The sequence below is a fragment of the Hippoglossus hippoglossus genome, chromosome 20 (assembly GCF_009819705.1).
Source record: "Hippoglossus hippoglossus isolate fHipHip1 chromosome 20, fHipHip1.pri, whole genome shotgun sequence".
NCBI classification, from domain to species: Eukaryota; Metazoa; Chordata; class Actinopteri; order Pleuronectiformes; family Pleuronectidae; genus Hippoglossus; species Hippoglossus hippoglossus.
This window is the reverse complement of record NC_047170.1, coordinates 11,252,929-11,275,221: the sequence shown is the minus strand read 5'-3', so window position 1 is coordinate 11,275,221 and position 22,293 is coordinate 11,252,929. Positions and strand designations below refer to the sequence as shown.

The following is a 22,293-nucleotide window of genomic DNA, read 5'->3' as shown; positions in this document are numbered from 1 at the left end:
CTGTGTAAATTATGGCCCCCCCTTATGGCCCCCTGCTTTAGAAACATCCTATATACGCCCCTGTTCTTTGCAGTGCTGCGAAGAGTGTATTCTGCATTTATAGTCACTGTGTATATCTTTATAGTCATTTCACTAAAGAGTGTGCACCTGATTCCATTAGACACTTCAAACCCAGTCTTTAAGGGACCATTGAGACAGGACGGAATCATGGGAGACTATGATTTGATTTTTGCGATATGAAATAAAGGTTATAATATGTGTGTATTACACTATTATAGCAGTTATTATACCCGAAACAGTCAAAAAAAAATCTAACATGAAGTCCATGCTGCTACATCTCGCACTGCTCGGGAATCAAAGAGCTGTGATCGTGTTTGCGTTTCTATAAAATAAACCTGCTGCCAAGTTGCATTAGTGTTTTCACCTCTGGGATGTGGTGCAGCCCTTGTGCCCCCTCTGCCTGCTCCTCCTTAACTAGTGTGCAGCGGGACGGTCCTCTCCGCAGTTCGCTTATCCCGTTCCCTCCCGTTGGCTTTTTACGCGCACGACGTCTGCGGCCACAGTGATTCAGTGGAGCCCGTCTCCTCCGCACGCTCCCAGCTTTTATTTGGATGAGGACTCTTTCCACAGTGTCCCGATGGCGAAACCAAAACGCCGCCCCTGTGTCCGCAGCCGCTGAGGAACACGTTTGTCTCTTTATCTTTCTTTCTCTTGTCCTCGCCTCGACTCGTTTTCAACAAAATGCGGGACGCGCGGTCTTTGCGCAGCGTCCGCGGAGTGCTCTGCTCGGCCGTGGCCGCTTGACGAGAGGGGGATCCCGGCTCCCTTTTCCATCCGCGGCTCCTGTAGGACCGAGAGGAGTTTTGCATGCAAACGGTGGCTTATCCCTGCAAGGTGAGCCTGACTTCAATTCTCTTAGTGTTGCATTTTACATTCTAACATCTACTTTTAAACAGAGTCGAGAGGAAATCCTGTGCGTTGCCAGCACAAATTGGATGTAGACTGATTTAGGTGCACGAATATAAAGGCATCAGAGAATTACTGAGCACAAGAGGCGTTGTAGCGTAACAGGTTTGAATGTATTCAACTGCAGAACAAGTAGTTTCCCCCTTTACATCCATATCTACTCCTATTTGGAATAATAATATGGTACAGTTGTGATCCAAGCAACTAGGCAGTGGCGAATGTAAACTGTTGCATTCAGGAACAACCTCTTGGTGGATTCTCGACACTGAAATTACAGGTTTAGTCTGAATTAAGATGTGTATTTTCTTAAATTAACACAAAAAAAAATTGTTGTTGCATTTATCCAAGTGTAAAGCATATCTAAATTCTCTGTGTTCGATTATAAATTCTCTAGAGCAGCTTTTTTCACACAAACACACACAGAAAATGTGACAATAACAATTAAAGGCATGTGGTAATGGGGGCTTCGATAATAAGACCCCGGGACCTGCTGTCAGGTGCCTCCTCCATCCAAAGTAATAATACATGAATGAATTTTCGAGACTCCTTCCGTCCCACTTGTGTCCTGACCCTACCCCGGGGTCCACATTTTGACCGATGGTGCACCAACAGGGGCTCATCTCCTCGCCACAGCCACAACAGTTGCCAGTGTAAAAGCAAAGCAGCCATATTGACTGTTAAAACAAAGTCATTGATTCTGTCTCACACCTCCGTGGAAACGTGATGACGGGATCAATGAAGCTGTGCTATTTTTGACTGACAATATGAGCTAACAAGTGTAGAGAGTTGATTTATTGTTCAATTTTGTAAATGTGCACAGGCATTATATTGTGATTTACTGTATCCCCCATATTGATACTGAAATTGACTCATGTGTCATCAGTCATTTTGTCATGTTTCAAACTATCCTTTTTCTCTCCTCAGCCATGGAGGGACTTGCCTAAAGAGGATCCAACATAATTTAAAAGCATTTTGGACTTCTTTTTTTTTGTGTCATCGTAACATCTCCCTCACGTCAAGTCTCCCTCTCCATCACCATGGCTGAGAAGCTTGGACCAGCAGGGCTCAAGCCCCCCAACGCCCGGAACAGTCCCTCGCTGCCCCCAGAGCCCATCGATATAATCCGCACCAAAGCCCGCTCGCGCAGAGTCCGCCTTAACGTTGGGGGTCTAAACCACGAGGTGCTGTGGCGGACCCTAGACCGACTACCCAGGACCCGGCTCGGCAAGCTCCGAGACTGCAACACCCACGAGTCCCTGATGGAGGTCTGCGACGACTACAGCCTGAACGAAAACGAGTACTTCTTCGACCGGCACCCGGGGGCATTCACGTCCATTCTGAACTTTTACCGCACGGGCAAGTTACACATGATGGAGGAGATGTGCGCCCTCTCATTCGGCCAGGAGTTGGACTACTGGGGGATAGACGAGATCTACCTGGAGTCCTGCTGCCAGGCCCGCTACCACCAGAAGAAGGAGCAGATGAACGAGGAGCTGCGGCGGGAGGCCGAGACAATGAGGGAGCGGGAGGGCGAGGGAGAGTTTGATAACACCTGCTGCCCGGACAAGAGGAAGAAGCTGTGGGATCTCCTGGAGAAGCCCAGCTCCTCGGTGGCTGCCAAGGTAGGGAACCGAAACTGGAAGTGTGATCACACCGCCCCCATCTCACAATTCCTGTTCACATGCAACGACGAACACGCTGGATCACAACACATTACATGCACACTTATTCGAGACCTGCTCCCACCATAATCATCATGAGTTCATTGATTTGGATCTCAGGCCGCCCTGTGTTGTTCTCTCGCCAGGTGCTTTCTTGTCCGACCTGTTTGTTTTCCGTCACTGGAAACAGGGACAGCTGTTAATGGTGAATTGAACGCGGAGAAAATGTGCAGTGTTGGGGATGTAACGGAGAAAAAGAAGCAGAGGATGGGGAGTGACAGTGGAGACAAGGATGCAAACATGGTAAAGTCACATGTAAAGTTATGCAAGTGAAACACCGGGAGTGGAAACACTACAGGGGCTAGATTTACACTGCATTAGCTTTGACAAGATAATTGGTAGGTGAGTCAGCCTCGAGTGTCGCTTTCTCTGCTTAGATGAAGTGTGTCAGCGTAGATCGGACCAGTCAGTGACTTGTGACGTGACACATCTCGGAGGGAGAGAATTGTCGCCGCTCGTGCCACATCGCTGATTGGATGATCATCTTTACGGAAACGACAGGATGAATACAGTCTCTTTAGCTCTTTACTATTTTTGCTTTGGCCATTTTTGATTTGAAGGCTGGGGAAGGGGGGGGGGGGGGGGGGGGGGGGGGGGTAGTCATGAGTGTTTCTCCCTTCCCACGTACCACATGTTTCAGAGAGCTGCCGCCTCAGTCACATTTTCATGATGAATCCTGCAGAAATGACTGTGCGGCAATGTCAAGCACCCCCCCCCCTCCCCGAAAACGATGACATCTCCCTCAAATCCTCCCCCCCACCACCCATGCATTCCACCCCTGCTCTGACTCAGTCCCTCAATTAGGTAGGTCAACCTTGATGAAATCCAATCACTGGTAATTTACGTTGGGTCTCCAGTATCCTGATCTCATCATCGGCCAGTGCAGGGCTGGGCTGGCCGGGATTATTTTCCATGTCAGAGGATCATAAAAACAGGGTCCAGTGTGTGTGTGTGTGTGTGTGTGCGTGTGCGCGTGTGCGCGTGTGCGTGTGTGCGTGTGTGCGTGTGTGTGTGTGTGTGTGTGGGAGACCAAAGCCACAGCATCCCCTCTGTGTAAGAAATGCAGCTCCTGATCATGCGTTGTGCTGGTGGTGTACTTGTTGTGAGCACTTTCCCTTTGAATCAAAGGATGTCTCCCTGGCCAAAACATTTTTAGAAATCCTGATATATTTAACTTTATATTCCTGGTGTCTTGGGCTAAATTTAGAGCTCAGTATTATGCTTTTAAAAATAGCAAAAAATACCCAAATGAAACTGAATACATAGATCCAGTTACAGGACTTCTATTTGATTCCCTGTGCTATTCCTGCATGGCTTGTTTTCCCCGAACAAACTGCTGATCTGTGATTGACAGGGGTCTCGTCTCATCTTAATAATTGTTTCCAGCCTCCATTGAGAAGCCGGGTATCGTATGAATCATTTTAAAGGAGGCTGCCAATATCTAATCTAAGGCAAATCAGGTGATGGGAGCCAGGTAATTTGATGTGCTGTGTGATATTCAAAGTGATTTACCTTCTCATTACGGGCCCCGCATTCTCGAGACACATCTCCGTACTGCTCACCTGTTCACTATCGTGTGGGGAAAGCCTGTGGAACCTTAAAGGGAAATCCCACTCTAATTCAAAATTGCATTTACATCCTGCTGAGTGCTCTGCGAGGAGGACTTTAACATGACTCTAATGGCTGGGCCCTGTGTGCGCACTACAGCTGAAAGTACATTTGGAAATACACTGCAGTGTCCGCTCGACTGTCAGATGGCAGCTCCCCGGGGTCGGGGAAGCCTTTTACGGGGCGCGCACCGTGCAGTGTGAACCCTTAAAGCTACTGACCGAGGAAATGTCATTACTAGGCTGGTACACAACTGAGCACTTTGATACAAAGCAACCTGAGCCTTTTTTTCCAAATGCAATCACAGATTATGGCATATAAATATTCTCTCTCATTTTCTGTCTCTTTCTCTTTCACTCCCTTTTCTTTTTTCTCTTCTCTTAATCTAATATTAGCACCCGATGTGTTGCTTTATGGCACTTGTGGTCCTCTGTGTTCCCTTAAACAAAGGTTAAGCACGAGAGAACTGACCTTTTCAACAGCGTCAATCAAACCAGAATTACAACCATCATGCTTTTGCAGAGTGGGAAAGAAAAACGACTGTGGAACCAGCCACGCTCCACAATCGGTTTTTTTTGGTGCAAAGTTGGGTGAGGGGTGTTCGGCGTGACCCACAAGTGAGGGAGGAGAGGTGGTGGAAAGGGTAGTGACAGAGGAAAGCCCAGAGAGAGGGTGATGTAAGCGGTGCAGTCATGTAAATAAGTCACGCCTCCGGATGCTGAGCTGGATCTTTGCAAAACCTTTACCGATGAATAATGAATGAAATGGTCAAAACATAAGAGGACACGGGCTAATGCAGTGGCCTCTCTGTGTCTGTGAGTAAGGAGGAGGAGGAGGAGGAGGAGGAGGTGGAGGAGGAAGTGGAGGAGAGTTATTTTGTGCCCCGTTCTATCTGCTGCTTGTCTTGTCACAGGTCCATAAGGTGTGTTTGGGAAGTTTCTATTGGAATTTGAATCAGGGCATCGTAATCTTTCCGACTCTGTTTGTTCTGCATCGCGGTACATTTCTATTCTGTCCGAGTGTCAGCTCATAGCCAGGAGGTATAATGTGCTACTAAATTATACAAGAACTGAGAGGCCATCATGTCCAGAGAAACTGTAATTTCTATTAATCCAGCAGAACGTGTCATCCTTGATACTGAGCCAGAAGGATTTGTGCTGCCCTGACCCTCCTTTGTTTACAATGAGTCACGGTTGTAGTTGTACAGCCAATACACTTAGCATGAGCTCATATAAGGGAGCCATATCCAAATTACTGGACTGCTTTAAGGGCTTTTGAATTCCAGCGCCCTTTGCTTTATATCTCCCCGTGTAAATGTATTAAAAATGCATATCTCCATTCCCGCGACGGCCGATCTTGCAGCTTGTAACTTGCAAATGTAGCATGGAGAATACCTGCTTATGATTTACCACTGGAATTGTGTTTTTTGGTCTGCATGACGTGGGACGTTATGCAGAGAGTGTGCAGTAAATATCAGGCCCTCACCACGTGTTACTCCACAGCAGTGATTTAAGTGAGAGCTTCAACTATAACATATGAATCCGTCCCTGGTATCATATATTACTGGTATGAGTTGTTCCATGGATGGCTACAGTGCTTGGCTTTAATATATGTATAGAGTATTTTGCAAGAGCAGCATCTTTTTTATTTTGATTTGTGCTCACGCAGAGCTCCTAGATAAGCTTTTCAGAATATTAACTGCGTAATATGAAATATTAAAGCTGTAATACACTCGTCACTCCGAGGCTGAAATTATTCCATTTTCCCGACGTCAGACCTCAGTCAGTCTGTGTAAATAACGGCTGTGGATTCTGGGCATTTTCAAAAGATCGACGTTTCTACTTGCCAGACAATTTCAAGGTGGACTTTTTCTGTCTCCCTCCTTCCTCCCTACATCGGCCAAGTCCATCCCCGTGCTTGCTCTTAATGTGGATGTGCACCATTACTCTCTCCTTTATCTAATAAGCTGGTCGAGCTAGTGGGAATGCTAAGCAGTGGGCCTGCATGGGCGCAGACGGGTGCTGTTTGGTCCTCCCACGCTTGGAAGCAGCCAGAGTCAGTCCACCACAGACACTGATGATGATGATGATGATGATGCCACAATGTGATGAAGCTGTAGAATCACAAGGTATCATAGCAGACAAACACCGATATGCTGATTATTGACCTTATTCTTAATAACACTTTTAATTTCTATTATGATGCTTACAAGTTACTAATAGAATATCCTGTTCATATTTCTGTTTACATGTTACAGAGCGTAGTCGTTGCGCCATTTCATCCGACGTTATCCCGATAGTTTTAAAACCCTGACCTGAAATATTAAAAAATTTGCCAACAGCCATAGATCGGTATCACAAAATGCTGGCAAAACATGATCGGACGTTATCATGCAATTAAGACTTATACATCTCTCCACATGTCCCTACTTGATTGTTGCACATTCAGAATATGACCTTATTCGGGTTAAGATAATCAGAAAATGCTGTTTTCATAGCAGTGTCTTACTCAGACCATTGGCTTCGTCAGGTTAATATTGGAATATCCGTGTTAATGTAAAATGACTCATTGTTGTCATGATCATCTGTCTGGATGCGCTGCACACTGTTGATTCATTGTCGTTTCAGCCACGCACAACTTATAAAGTGTGAGAAAAGTTCCACCCACTGCTTTGCTGTAACTTCACAACAGGAGTCACAGTCCTGCACGGGGTCCATTTTTGCAAACCTGCACCCGCAAAGCTCTGTACTGGAACCGCACAGACAGGTTCACCTGATCTAATGGGTGATGGTGTCCTTGTCCTCCTGTTTGCGTTCTTGGGAAAATATCTGTAATGTGATGCAGCACCTGTGCACCTGCAGCTGTCAGTGCGTTTCCGACTTGCCTCGCTTGTGGCTATAAAAATGCTAATACCTTTCGGCTCTTTTACACATACACTTTTCACGTATTCATAGCTGGCCATTTTTGTCTTTATGTAATCTGTTTCAATGTAATAGCAGTACGCTGTTTGTTGAGGGGAAGTGAACGGGATAAGGGTGGTAGGTGGTAGGCTTTCACAATAAAACAAATCCTTGTGCCTGATTGGGCTTCATATAAGCTGATTTAGATAAAAAGAATCACTGCACAATCAATTTAATTTAATTGCTCTCGCCCGCTGCCCGCCTGCATTTAGTTCATGATTTTGTATAAATGTATATTTTAACCGATTACACATCCTGGTGCAGGGAGAGTCAAAGAAGAAGAGAGGCAGGGGATAGAGAAAATGAGTGAGAGGCCTTCAGTCAGCACTACGTCAAAAGTCCTGTACAGTATGGTTCAAGCAGCAGGTCCACTACCTTTTGCCTCATTATCATCCTTTCATCTCTGCATGAATTGTGGTCGGTCTTCAGGAGGTTAAATCAATGGGAACTGACATTTTATGGAAGAAATGTTCTCAGCTTGTTGGGCAAATGGATCGTAGTTACATTTTTGCTTATTTTGTAAAAAAAAGCCTTTCCCACTGGCTGCTGTTCACGGCTCCTGCAGCCATGTGAAATCAGATTTTTGCTGTTTATGGCTCTTCAGTCATAATTCAGACGCTAACTTTCAAGTCGGACATTTCTCTCGTTGCGACTCCTCTGTGCAAGAGGCAGAGCGGCTGATAATACCTGCAACCTGTCGGAGTTATTATTCCACTAAAGTATTGCTGTACTACATTATCTTATTTGACCTTTAGCAAGTTATCGTGATGTATTATAGGAGCGTGGTTTATCATTTAGGTAGAGCACACCTTCTCCCCTCCTGCTGCCTCCGAGTTACATAAGCCTTCCAGCAGACCTCTAATCAGTACAGCCTAGCATTTAGGCAGCAGCACCTAAATCCTCTTTACCCCGCAATCATAATCAGATAAGAGAGAACCTCCCTAGATTATAGGCATGAGTTCTTATAGTGTCTGTGTTGGTGGAGAGAGGAAGCAGCATTTATCATCTGCATGCTCCAGGACACACTTTAACCCCGGACCCCCTGTACAACGCCCTCTTTCTTTTCTCTGGATAAGTCAAGTTTATTTTTATATTTTGTATGAAAGGCAAAGACTCAATGTGCTTCAAAATAAAAAATAAAAGATACAACATATAATATGTGACCTGAAAATCTATGAAATAAAATAAATGAATAAAAATAAACTCAATTTAACTCCTTCTAAATTAACACTAGGAACAATTTCATCAAACAGCAACAACCTGCTGTTACCTGATATACTCCTGATTGACTCTTTTTTTTAAAAATCCATCTGCAACCATCCCTGTTGTTTTTATGTAAAGTGACTGATTTGTCTTATATACAGTAAATACTCATCATAAACTCTAGTTTCCTCATATGGAAAACAAACTGCACCAGTAGGAATTTATAGCTGCATGTTACTAGGCAGCAAATATCAACATTCACAACAGCAGCGATGCACGTTCACCAGGATTATGGTACAATTAAAATTAATAAAAAATTCTATGAAATCAGTTCTTGCAGTTCCAGACGTAGCGTCTGACCTGTTTACATAATTTTTTTCTGAGTTTACACTGATGCTGCAGATGCATTTTATTCCTGCTGATCAAGTTGAAGGACCTTTGTGTGCAAGAATAGAAATGCATGTGGTGAACATTAAACAAGGAGAACATCAAATCAACAGTTCACCACACTAATGCTATTTTTATTTTTAATTGCTGTAAAAATTGCACTCGCACTAGATGACCTCCGCCTGTTAAAAGGGCTGACGAGACCTCATTTGGGTTTTACAGTAGAGGTGTCCCAGGGTCATATTTGTAAAGAGGAGGGAAGTTAGGACACTGCAGCCCTTTAATGGTCCAACTAAAACGTTTGTATCTGTTGAGTTTCACCTGCGGGCTTGAAAGGGAATAATTCAACTGAGGCGGAGGAGGAAGTAGTTGGAGACAAAGCAGCAGAAAGCTATTGCTGCTGCTGACCATTAAAATTGATCAGTTGAAAACATACTGTTGTACATTTTTAATTATTCAAGAAATGCTCATTGATCATCGTGTAGTCTAATTGCAAAACACAAATGCACCCTCTTCTTTTTGCTTTGCTTTTTTAACAAATAACTGACGGCTGTTTTGCATAGGAATGACAATGCTGCAAAAAAATCACTGGACTGTCTCGGGGCTTATTGCGCTTGACCGTGCACATCGTGATACACAAATTAAAGCCGCCATTAAGTGAAACCCCTGCACGGCAGCACAACACTTTGTTAAGTAGTTAAAGTAATGAAGACCGGCGAGGACAACGGCCGAAGCATGATTCAGTGGAACTTCAGTGGAACAAGAAAAACTCACTTTAGCACAAGTCTAGTATAAACGACATGGCCAATACAAGCCAAGGCTAATGAGCGGCCAGATGGTGTGAGAGGCCTGATGGCTGAAGTCTCATTAGTAATTCCACTGTCATCCACAGAATACACCCTCACATTCTCTGACAGACCTTATTTCACCTTATTTCGCCTACGGCTGCGAAACGAGGATTGTTTATGGCATTGATTAATATGTCAACCACTCTCTCAATTAATCATTTAGTGTGTAAAAGGGTTAGAAAATAGTCGAAAACGCTGCTCACAATGTTTAAGAACCCACGCTTGTTTTGTCAAACCAGCAGTAAAAAAGATAATTTCATTTACAACCAAATAAAACAAGGAAAGCACAAATCCTCAAGTTTTAAAAGCTAAAACTGGATGTGAAAGTTCTCCTCAGATCATATGTTCAACCTGTTGTTGCATTTTGGAGACAAGCTGTGAGCAAAACACTGATATGCCACAGTTTAAGTTGATTATCGTTAGCAAACATGTTCACGTCCAATAGAGTCAGCAACATTAGCATTTCTCTTAAGTCGTGATGTCCAAATGCTTCACTACCTACTGTCCGTACTGTCCTACTGTCCGTACGTGTTCGTACAGAGTTGGTAGCATAGAAGGCAAGTAGCATAGTGTAAATGTATATAGCTTTATTGTTGAAAACAGCTAATGCAACCATAAACAATATGTGAACAGTGAGACTGTACCAAACAAGTAGTTGTGGGGTGGCAACCAAAAAAAAATGCAAAAAATTCTCCACTCAGCGAAAAACAACTGCTTTTCTGCTACTGCTTATACCTGCTCTAGTCATGTGATCCATAGTTAACATTAGATTATTGACCACCGCTACTTGAAGTGAGGATTATTAGAGTACGTTTGCCTGTAGTTTCCTCTTTTCCCTTTTTACCTGTTTCACACATCATGCCTGTTCGGCCTGCACCAAAACCCAGGAGAAGTAAACTGGCACAAGGCCCGAGGGTCCGAGCACCATCACAGCCAGACATAAATCCCACTGATGGTTGGGAGTGGCCGTGGACCAGTAGTGAGCAGCTGCCAGCCTGAGTGACACTCTGAGTAAGAGGCTAATGTGTTCCTTCCTCCGCCCGCTTCTCTCATCTCCTCCCTGTCCTCCTCCTCATTGCCTCGGCCGCTGCCTCTTGTGAGGTTTGCTCACCCTATCGCTCGCTGTTTTTCTCGTCCCAGAAGGCATCAGAAAATAGGGGCAGATGGAGAGAGGACAGTGGCGGGTGGAGAGTCATCATTCTAAACGCTGCAAACACCAGGTCTCTATTACGTGCCTCAGTGATCCCCCTACACACACACACACACACACACACACACACACACACACACACACACACACACACACACACACACACACACACACACACACACAGTTAACACTCAGTCTTCCACATCTCTGCACATCCACACAATGATACACACATTATGCACTCAATAACAGCACACAAGCAAACGTGCTCATATGCAACACTCGCTCACACACACACACACACACACACACACACACACACACACACACACACACACACACACACACACACACACACACACACACACACACACAAACACACCTCTTTATCTGCAAACCTTCAAATACTGCTGAGCCAGCTTTCTGTGGGTGCCACAACACAGTCAGTGCCACGCTGTTGTCTCACTCTCTCCATGCCATCTCTTTTTCAATATCCTTCACCCCCCTCCTCTACTCCTACCACAGCTGCTTTCCTCCCCTCACATTTTCTTTTTTATCGCCACCACTATACAATCCAGCCATTTCCTCTTATAACTTCAACTTCCTGCGCCCCTCTCGTCCCTGTTTTCCCGTCCCCTACACATTTCTGTCTTAAAGCCGAAAGCTGAGTTGTGATCCCGCTCGACCTTCCATCTTGGAAGCGGTGACTTGTAAGTGCATTGGTATTCATTGCGGTGTTTTCACATTTGGCTCTTTATCAATCATATTTGGTGATTTAGCAACAGCTCAGCTCAGAGGTGCTCTGTTGCTTTATTATACAGAGGAAAGTGTGAGTGGTTTTGTGTGTTAAAAACTGTGAATTCACAAACAATCCAGACACTTTGCAAAATTACGAGTGGAGAAAACCAAATGGAAAAAAAGGGATATTCCTTGGAGTCCTGGCAGTCGTCTCTGCCCAAGAAAAACCCTCCGATAAGCTCTTGAAAGTAAAAAACATCAACGTGTAATCAACTTAATTTTACTTGTTCCCTCTGAAATCCTGTTTGCGTAGTTTCCATGGTGACCGTGGTGTGCCATGGTGACTTATTGACACCCAGGGAGCAATTCATCTCTATACAGGCTGTGTGAGAGGCAGAGCAGCTGGTACCTCAGCCCCCACAACCACAACCCCTAATGCAAATGTAAGGGAAATGCTCGAGCTCTACCTTATTGCATGTGTTCTCACTCATTTCAGCCCATGCCCTCAGATTGCATGCTTTCTTCCCTGGGATGTGTTCTCCGCCCCCTGGCGAAGTGTCTTTGGTCATTTTTCTGTCACGAATGCTTAAATACTTCTCAACGGCACTGCAACAACCTCCTAATGTGCAGCAGGGTGTGCAGAACGAGTCCACGCAGGCATGCACAGCGCAGTCGCTGCTGTGGTATGATTAGTGTAAAATACCTTTCACTTTAATTGCAGCAAAATGCACTAATCTGTTCCTCTCTGTTTGAGACCATCCGAAAAAAGAGGAGAGCCGCAGGAAAGATGGGTTTGGGTTCATGTGAAGGAGAGAGGAATAGAGGCGTCTCTGTTTTTCTTGAGGCTCGGCCCTCCAGGTCAGTCCGAGTCTCAGGAGCGTCAGCAGCAGCACGGGGACTTGGCTTGCAGCTTATTAATTAAAACCCCTGCTCTATGAAGGAGCCTCTGAGGATATAAAAGAGAAAAGAGACGGATAGAGCAGATCAGTGGGAGGTTGAAAGCGGGGTTGATACCCACTTGTTAGCCATTGCCTCATGGACACAGGGTGACGAGGGTCGGGCGAGAGGGGAAGCAAGGACAATTTCCTGCTCATCACCTCCCCCTCATCCTCCTCCTCCTCATCCTTTTTCCTGTCTTTTTCCTATTTCCCCTCCTCTGTTGGACCGCTTCCATTTTCATACGCTGTCTTCCATCATGTGCTGTTGGTGTCACTGTGGGCTACGCTGCCAGCTGTTTGCTGTCTCCCAGCGCCGCAGGAAGTGACAGAAAAAATGATCATATCTCCTGCTCTTTGTTGTGTGTGTGGGCCTCCCGCGTCTTCTGCTGCGCCACAGGAGTTCCCTCGTTGCTGACCACAGTAACTCTTGTGCTTTAATGCACCTTAAATTACATTTTTCATATATCTGGGGAAGCTTTCTTTAAAAAGGTCATTTGAAATAGATTTTCTTTCATGTGAATTTAAAAGGACAATATTTAACAATTTACTACCGTGATAGGATATATTTCTGGGAGGTTTTTTTTTCATTGAATTCTCTTGAGAATGTGTCACTGAAGGTATTAGATGATGAATTGTGATAATAAGTTCAAATAACAATGTTGGTCCCATAAATTTTCATCACCAGCAAGTCAAACTTTTAATGCTTTAGTTTACAGCTCGGAAAGCTCATGAAATTCCCATTAACCTGAAATCTCATTTATGCACAACATTAGATATGTATACGGAAACGAGTGGAACGCAGTACCACCGGAAATGGTGGGGGGCAGTATTGCTGATACTTTTACAAGTTGGTAGAAAATCACGACCTCCTTCACCGTCGCCATCTGTATTGTTGTGAGAATTCCTCTGCTCTGCTCTGCCCTCTAATGGATGTTCTGTGTAACAACCATGTCAACGTAAAGGACACATTAAAGTATGTGGGCAGTGATGGTCACATTGTTTCAAATGGACATGTCTCATTTGGTGCGTAATGGCAGAATAAGTGAACCTTTAGTTGTGAATTATACTTAATGTTTTTTATCAAATGTCAGCATGCTAATATACGGAACTAAGACGTAAACATTGAAAGTATGTTCACGTGCTGACGTTAGCATATAGCTCCAAACAACAGTTTTAAGCTCTCTTGCAAACTCTCTTTGTAAGAGAAGAAACCAAATAACATAATATTTTTATAAAGCTTGAAAGTGAAAGTGAAAATGGTGCTTTACACCAAACTGTTTACGATTTGATTTAGTCCTTTAGGCAGCAGAGACCAGTCACTAAAACCTTCCTGTAACCTAAAGGTCATATCGCTCTAATCCGCGTTGCAGCTCATGTGAGAAATATGATAAAAAGTAAAGCTTTACACAATATAATATATTCTATTCATCACCAGTTTTCCTTTGTCATTCAGCCTCCATCCAAGCCATTCATGAAATTAGTGTCAGTCAAACACATCCCTAAATGTCCTCCCAAGCAGAACTGTCCATCTGTGTGTCTAGTCAGACGAGGTCACGAGAGGCATTGATACAGTCCCTTAACTCCCTGACTGTATGATTGTAATCAGCTTACTGCCCTCAGGAGGCAAGGACCCGGCTGGCCCGAGGGCTCACAGGGACTAAGACACACACTCCGACCATGTGACCCTTGTCGATGTCAGGAAGCTGAACCCTGGGCCAAAAGATCAGCGTCTGATACGCCTGAAAGGTCACAGTGACGTCTGACGCCTTTCTCTGGCGTATGTGTGGATGTGGACCTTTTGGCTGCACATTTTAAATATATATGGGTGCAAAGCTGCTTTCAGGCACGCGCTGAACTCCAGACAATTTACTGTAATTTTTAGGAGGGGCTGTGTGTGAGAACTTACATGTCCAAGTTAGTTGCTAGGGACATTTTCGGGAAAGCTCAGGATTAAGAAGAGGTGCCATACTTGCAGAGGATGTAGATGAAGATGTCAAATTGGAAAGATAATGCGTTTCTAAAGCTTTTGACAAAAAGGGCCGACGCTGGTGTTGATGTGCTATAAACAAAAACTTTTATGTCATGTCCTGCTTTCCTGCATTCTCTACCCAGGTGACACCTTTACCTGAAAGTTCTGAGCCTTTTCCTGTTTTTGTGAACACGTCTGATCCAAACAATCTCCTGCTGTGTTCCTCATACCAGAAAATGTCTGGACCCCATTTTCCCGGAGATCATATCTGAAAACGGCTGAATCCTTTTGAAAGTTGAAGAATAAAAGTAACGCTCGACATCTTCTCCAGTGACGCCTCACATCACAGCACAAATTTTTCCGCTGCTTCTTTTTGTGCTTTTATGGGTCACTGCCACCTGGAGAAGGATGTGTCCTCCATCACTGCGGGATCAGAGAATATTTGGGCCTGTCGGGTGTTGACATTTCATGGAGACCTTCCAAATCGATCAGATGGCTCTCAGATATTAACCGGTGTGCTGAAAGGCCCACCTGTCTCATTTTATTGCGAAGCACAAGTTGTGTAGTATTAAGTACTGAGGAAGTCTCAAACATCAGTGGTCTTGCACGCTGTGACTGCACCGGCGCCTTTACACCCTTGTATATTGCTGATATTTGCTGTTTCGCTCCCTGAGCTGCGGCACATATCGTGTATTTATGTCTGGATTCTTTTGTTTATTTCCCTGAACTTGGTGCTTCTTTTATAGCCCCTCTGCTCTTTTTCTCTTTGCTTGTCCGTGATTCCCCCGCAGTGACTCACACTAAAGTTGATTCTCTTTATACCCGTCTTTGATTATCCACATCTCTCATGTGAAATTCTTGTTGGCCTCTTCTTCTTCTCTGTCCTTCATTTTACTGTCGTGTCCTCTAATCATTCACTCCTGCTCCCAAATCACCTGTTTCCTCTTCAGTGTCCTGCCTTCCAGATACTCTTTAAAAACTAATATTCATTTATACAACTTTTCAAACCATTTTTTATTAAATTTGCTTCGTCTGCTGCCATTCGGATCCGCTGTGAGAGTGAGTTCCGCACCCTGCGTCCAGACTCACCGGCGCTGGGGATTGTCTCTGGCAATAGGCCAACTAAAGATTTTTAAAGTATACTTGTTTTGCAATAAATCCCCCTTAAGTAGCATGACAGTATCTAAAGGCCACCTAGCGCTATTAACTATCCCTAGTTTTTGTCTCCTGCTTTAACGTAATGAATAAGGTGTCTGAAAGCGAATAACAATACTAATGTTGATGGATGACTGTTGATACAAGGCAAAGTAGTGGTTGCCGTTGTCACGTTTCCAGCGCCACCATTCTCGCCTTTTTGAGTGGTTGCTTTCCCGCACTAACACTGAAAGTCTTCCCGCTCCACTTGAATCACACTAATACCACTTTAAAACTGCATTAACGTCACCACAAATGTCGTCTTATGTCACAGATAGACATCATAAAGCTTAGCATTGAAAATACCAAAGACGCGTAGCACTTAGAGGCAATGTAAAATGTAAAGGGAAGCTCACCTCTAAAATACCCACAAGTTAGGCGGCTAGTGCCACCACGGTAAGTGAGAGTAAACAACAGTGTGTAATCGCACGGAGAATTAAACCTTAGAATCTAGATTTTCCCTACTCTGGTTAGTCTTGTGGGAATGCGGAGGGAGATTAAGAGGTAACATATAGCTGCATTGTGAATGGGTAAAGGCTAATGCGGATTATAATGTGAAGCATTAAATCGGTTAAGGCAGTGATTTATCCACCCTTGGATGCTGAATTCATCTCCTCTGTTATTACTTCAATATGTATTTATTCCCTTTCTTCACATGTCACAGCTGATGAAACCCCTGGCCTTTAATCTTTGCTAAATTCAGCCTGGACAAGGCAGATGTTTATGATTCCAGGGTGACCTTTTTGGCCGTGTGTGTATGGACATGTACTTTATGTATCAGTAGGCATGTTGATTTAATTTTTTAAGTAAGCATGCAGGAGACACATACTGAGGATTATTCATCAAAGACAGATGAAAGACAACACGGTGTCAGATTCATTTCCATCCCACTGATGACAGGCATCATCAAAAGATTTATTTAGTTAAAAATCACATATTTTTTTATTTTTGTTTCGTCTCATTTCTCCACCTTCATTCACTCCTTCGCTTTCCTCCCGTCTCCGAGTTCACCCTCAGATTTACAGGTTTATACAGCTGACGGATCTCCTTGGAGGAATGCGTCTGCAGAAACAGCGCGCACTTTGGCAGTGGAAAGTCGTCCGACGGTGGAATGCTGTTTACGTTTAATAGTTTAAAAGTTTCATAAATATTAATTTGAAAATGTTTACCATTTTGAGCGGTGATTCAATCACAGACGTGTAATTTCTCTCACAGAACGCAGGAAAGATTCCTCAAATTACTCCTAATTGGAAGCCCAAGCCCATATTCTTGTGAGGGTTAGCGCTGGTGTAGGAATGTGTAAATCCAGCCTCCTGTTTGACTGACAGACAGGCCGACACACCCCCAACCTGATGTGCTGCTACCCTAATCCCATCTGACGACACTACAGAGTCTAAAGACAGAAATCAACGGCCTTGTTACATAGTGTCAACTGCGACATCCTGCCAGCCTGTCATCGCTGTAATCACACACCCATGATGACGGCAAATCAATTAGCATTGCTGGCAAATATCAGATTAAGACTAAACGAGGTCAGAGGGAGGCTCATTAAAACAGTTGTCTGTTTGGCTCATCTAATAGACGGCCAGGCTGAGGCTTAAAGGCGGAGGGTTAGAGTTGCTAAGGGATACTATGGATTGCCGGGGTTCAGGGCCTAATCTGGAGTGTTTGGCTTCTCTTCGTCTCCAAGAGGAACAACGAGGAGGAAGGAGGGGATTACAGGTGGAGGTGGACATAAAAAAGAGAAATGGTTTTATGCTTGGATTTAAAGCTGATCTTGGCAAACTTTTTGGGGTAATAGTGGGACAGATGACATTTTCCTGCTTTCTAGCATCTTTTAGCCCATTGTTTCGGTTGTGTGGCTTAGAGCAGATGTTTTGGTTCACTCTCACTTCTCTCACCGGCATTGTTTGTCCATGTTTATAGTTATAACTGGTGAACATAGTCGAACATCTAGCAGGTTAAAGCAGGGGGTCGAAACCAAAAACAGAACAAAGAGCCAAGACGGTAAATATTAATATTTATTTGCGGAATCATCTAAAACATGACTCCAATGTTTGAGTAGGCAAAACAATTTCGACAATATCGTCTTGAGGGCAAATTTTGAGCCTCATTGGACCATGTTTTGTTTTTATTTTGAAAAATAACCATATTTCCACTAACTAATCAAGTGTAGAAGTGCAGTTTGCTTAATATACATTTATCATACTTTATTTACCATGACTACAATCTTTCCCCGATCATATTACCACAATAACATATTTGTATTTGCCATGCAATATCTTTATGATAACGTGTTTACATACATGTGTGCCCCCTTTCCTGCCCAGTTACAGGTGGGATACCCCGCATGCCCGCAGAAACAGACAGTATATAAGAGCCCTCCCATTTGTCCCCACAGGGCTTTGTACTGAAAAAATGCAGCGTACACAGCCTGCAGATTACATTAGTGCACACTGCATGCATGTGCACATAGCGTGTATGCTTGTGCATGACTGTGTAGGAGTGCAAATGCAGCACACTGTAGCCAGCCATGTAGAACATTGCATGGACAGCATCATGCAAAGTACATTGCGACTCGAGTGCTCTGCAGAAAGCGCGGAGTTCCATTCACGAGAATATATCAAACACAGTCTCAGTTATAAATGTCGAACAAATTTCCCTTTCGTTCTTTGTCCTGTAGATTGAACGTGAGCTCTGGATGAGCTAATGTTTTGCTGAGACCGTTTTTTTTCCCCCCGCTCTGAACACGAGTAGTATGATAATGAAATCTCCAATCTTATCTGCTGCAGATATCTGCTCTGCTCTCAGACAAAGCACTCATTCATATCCGCGAGCGCCAGTGGAGGCTGTTTTAAAGGAGCAGTTAGTAAGGGAGATGCACTTTGATATGAAATATTGATAGCATGGACATTTACTTGAATCGCAACGACGTGCTCACAAACAAAAAGCAGGGAGTTTTGGCGAAGGAAAAATAAACCTGAATGATAGAGTAAAGACGGGGAACTACCATAGGCAGTGAGAGAGAGAGAGGGGGGGGGGGGTTCAGTGTGTCAGAGTAACAGAATGCAGTTGGAGGGATGAAATCTTATTATGAAGAAGCACAGTAGATGAAGCTTCACAGGGACGGAGCTTTGGTTAAGGTTGTGATCCTGTGACCAGAACAGAGAGGTGGCTCCATGATCGACAACATTTTACTGATCACAATCTGCCACAGGGATCATTTGCCACAAAGAAGAATGAACACTTCTGAATTACAATCAATAGTTACTAAATAATTTCCTAATTTAATATATTTGATGTGTGTTTACTTTGGCCTCTGCAAATTGAGGTGAATGTTTAATGGTCATGTGTGTTCAGTCCTGTGTGTATATAGTCTGTATATTTATATGTGGGGCAGTGATCCACTGTACCTGCACCTGATCCATCCCCTTATTGAGGCCGTAAAACAACCGCACATCGATTGTTTACATCCCTTTATTTATTCCCATCATTCCCATTCTTCATCTCCTTCCACTCTGCTATACTTTATCTCTCTTCCTCTTCCTTTTCTGCCCTTGATGCCAATCTCTTTTTCTTGTTCCACCCACACACACACCTACTATCCTCTGCTCCTCTATCCAGCAGAGACAACTGCACTGCATTTAACTTCCCCCCCGCGGAGGACACTTCGTGTAACCTTTTATCATCCCAAATCGTGCTTTTGTACTCACTTAATATTTCATGAAATTGTATACAACAATTTTCGGACACTTGAGTTTGTTATTTTTCAAAATGTGACCCTGTTTGTTTACTGAGCATTAGGAGTTCAAGTCCACATCAGACATCAAAGGCAAAATTAGCAAATCAGCCAATGCCTGCACTGGTACTAATCCGGCAGAAACATAGAGAGGGCTATTTAAAGTTCAGTTTTCACTGCAACAAGTCAAATTTAGCACAGCCACAGAACTGTATGGATATCACTTTATCATCCTGATAACTTAATCCCTTCTTTGTGTAGTCATGCAGGAGGCAGAGATAGAGTGGCTGGGGTCGGGGGGGGGTGGATGGGTGTGAGCGTGTATTAATAAGCTCACGGAACTCTGGTTGGAGCAAAAGGAAAATACCTGCCGGAGATACGGGAAGGTGATGAGGAGAGAATGACCCTGATGGGCTTTGATAGTGATGGAGGGCCACTTGTGTTTATGTTTCCTGCTAAAACAGATAGGTTTTTTTTTTTTTAAATAAAAAGTTCAGAGAGAGTGTGGAAATTGTCTTCGGTTAAAGTTGAACCAGCTTCAAAAGAGGCGGCGGGAGCGCTTGCCTCAGATAGCGGGGGTGTTTCAACACAACGCACTCCCACACAACTGCTTCCAAGAGGCCGAGGAACCCAGTGAAAGTGATGTTTATTTTACACCAAAATACTGTCTCGGGCTATGGGGGGGGGTATGTCTATGTGTGAGGGCAGTGCGCACATTTCTCTAAAGCCCTATCATTGCATGCTCTCAGTTTCCAGATTAGCATTTCATCAAGTGTTTTGGCTGCAGTCTTCATTTGACTTTAAGATAGATATGTTTATATGCTCATGCAGGGTGAGGTCATTGACGGCTGGAGCATATTTATTCTACAAGAGAAAAGATGGTGTGGTGTTGGTGAGGCTGGATATGTAAAAAAAACTGATGAACTGTAGCACGAAAAAACAAAATGTAAATGTGGAGATGGAAGATAAAAGGTGGAGAGGCATAAAGACAGAGAGAGAGAGACAGAGAGAGAGAGAGAGAGAGAGAGAGAGAGAGAGAGAGGGATCAGAAAGGGCAGAAGGGAGGGAAAGAGAGATGAGAGAAGGAAACAAGAGATGGTGGGATAGAGGGTGGGGGGACTAATGTGTCCTTCATGGGGTGAGGCTGGACAGAAATGGCTCAGCGTGGAGCTAAATTGACTCCATTACAGGAGCAGCGCACCGGAAAGCATCAGTGACATCACCCACCCCTCCCAGACAGGCAGTTACAACTCTCGGAGGGAAGAGCATGGGAATGATGGGAGCAGTCTATCTGCAGGATGTGGTAACCGCTGTGGTTTAGGCGTGTTTACTGCCGCTTTGCATGTTTTACACGTGACACCGCTGAGATGGGCAAGATAATTCTCTGTAGACACAGTGTACAAGTAACAAAGCTCAAACTACTAAGTGGTGCCTACAGAGCAGCGCACTCATCAATGCACTCGTCAGCATGTTGCACCTGCAGTGAATCATGGCACATGTGGCTACAGGCCATGTGGGTACTGCACTATATGAACACATTAACCTTCATGCACTTATATAAATATTGAAATTGGGTCAATTCATGTTTATAAATCGTATCTGTTAGGTTTTATATCAGTAATTCAGTTATTACAAGTCATTGATTCAATTTCAGTGTAATATTTATGATTATATTAGTGCTAAAACTAAGTATTTACAATTTAAAAATTCTTTGTTTTGTCTCACCCACGGCTCAAAGCCTAAAAAAATATGCAGTTTACGATCATAGAAAATGCAAATAGATTTTAAATCATTTAACGGATCAATGAACCGAATAATTGTTTTGGTTATAGATGATACGAACATATTATACTTATAGAGTTATGTACAGTCACACAGCTAACACAGCTAAGGAGATTAGACAGAAATTGGCCTTATTAAACATTATAGGAAAAACAATCTCATTTATTTTGAAATACTGACTTGGACCTCATCTATTGGCATGTGAGACATCACTGCCTCGTGTGCACTCGCGCCGTCGTGTCACCTCGTCTGAACTCCCCCTCCTGAAAGCGTCTGAGCGTTTGCTTCTGTTTCAGAGAAAACAGGTGATGGTGTCCGTACAACTCATTGGACCATCAACACCTACACTAAAAGCAGAGCGACTAAATACAAAATGCAGTTAAAATTCTGAGCCAAATCCTAGCTGCTATCTCAGATCAACAGCAACACACAGGAATCCTCATCAGCCCTGTTCCAGTGTCAGATTGCTCATGCACCGGCTTAAGGGAAGGTCATGCTTCCACAAGTATGGCATTCATATGCCACGCTGCCATGTTGCTCTGTGTACTTGTATTGTAATACACTGTGTGTTTCGGATCATTAAAGAGGCCTCACCACGGATATGGTGACAGGCTTTGTGGTTTAAGTTGATCTCTTGTGTCCCTCCTCGCCTCTCAAACTGGATCGATATGGTTTATGCGACGGTGTTCATCATACCTGGTTTCAAATGTCCCTTTTTTACATCCCGCCATTCATTTCTGCTACTTAATGCTTCCCACTGTGTTCCAACTGTTGACTCATACCAACGGGGGCTTCCTCTGAGTTCAGAACCCTCAGCGTTATTTATAGAGGCAGAAAACACAAGAAGGAAGATGTAACCAAGACAACAGTGGATACTTTCACATTCCGCAATGGATTGGGCTGAATGGAAAAGAAAGCATACAATTATGTCTCTTCCCTTACTGTGATACATCTGCCTGATTATAGAGGCACAGCATGCACAAGCTGGTGAACACATCCAAACAGAAGTGACTGTGGAACACAGTGTGCAGCATGTAAACACCCCTCAGACAACAACGTAATCTTGTCAAATTATTCCACTGGCGTTTGT

At 44.0% G+C, this 22,293-nt stretch overlaps 1 protein-coding gene across 1 annotated transcript in view; it reads left to right on the top strand.

Annotated features, from left to right (window-relative positions):
• Positions 1-544: 544 nt before the first annotated feature.
• kcnb2 (potassium voltage-gated channel subfamily B member 2) overlaps positions 545-22,293 on the top strand; it is an 80,626-nt gene continuing 58,877 nt past the window's right edge. Inside the window, exons 1-2 of the mRNA XM_034572620.1 lie at positions 545-894; positions 1,891-2,588. Of these exons, the coding sequence (XP_034428511.1) occupies positions 2,004-2,588 (585 nt within the window). The 5' untranslated portion in view covers positions 545-894; positions 1,891-2,003. The remainder of the gene's footprint in view (positions 895-1,890; positions 2,589-22,293) is intronic.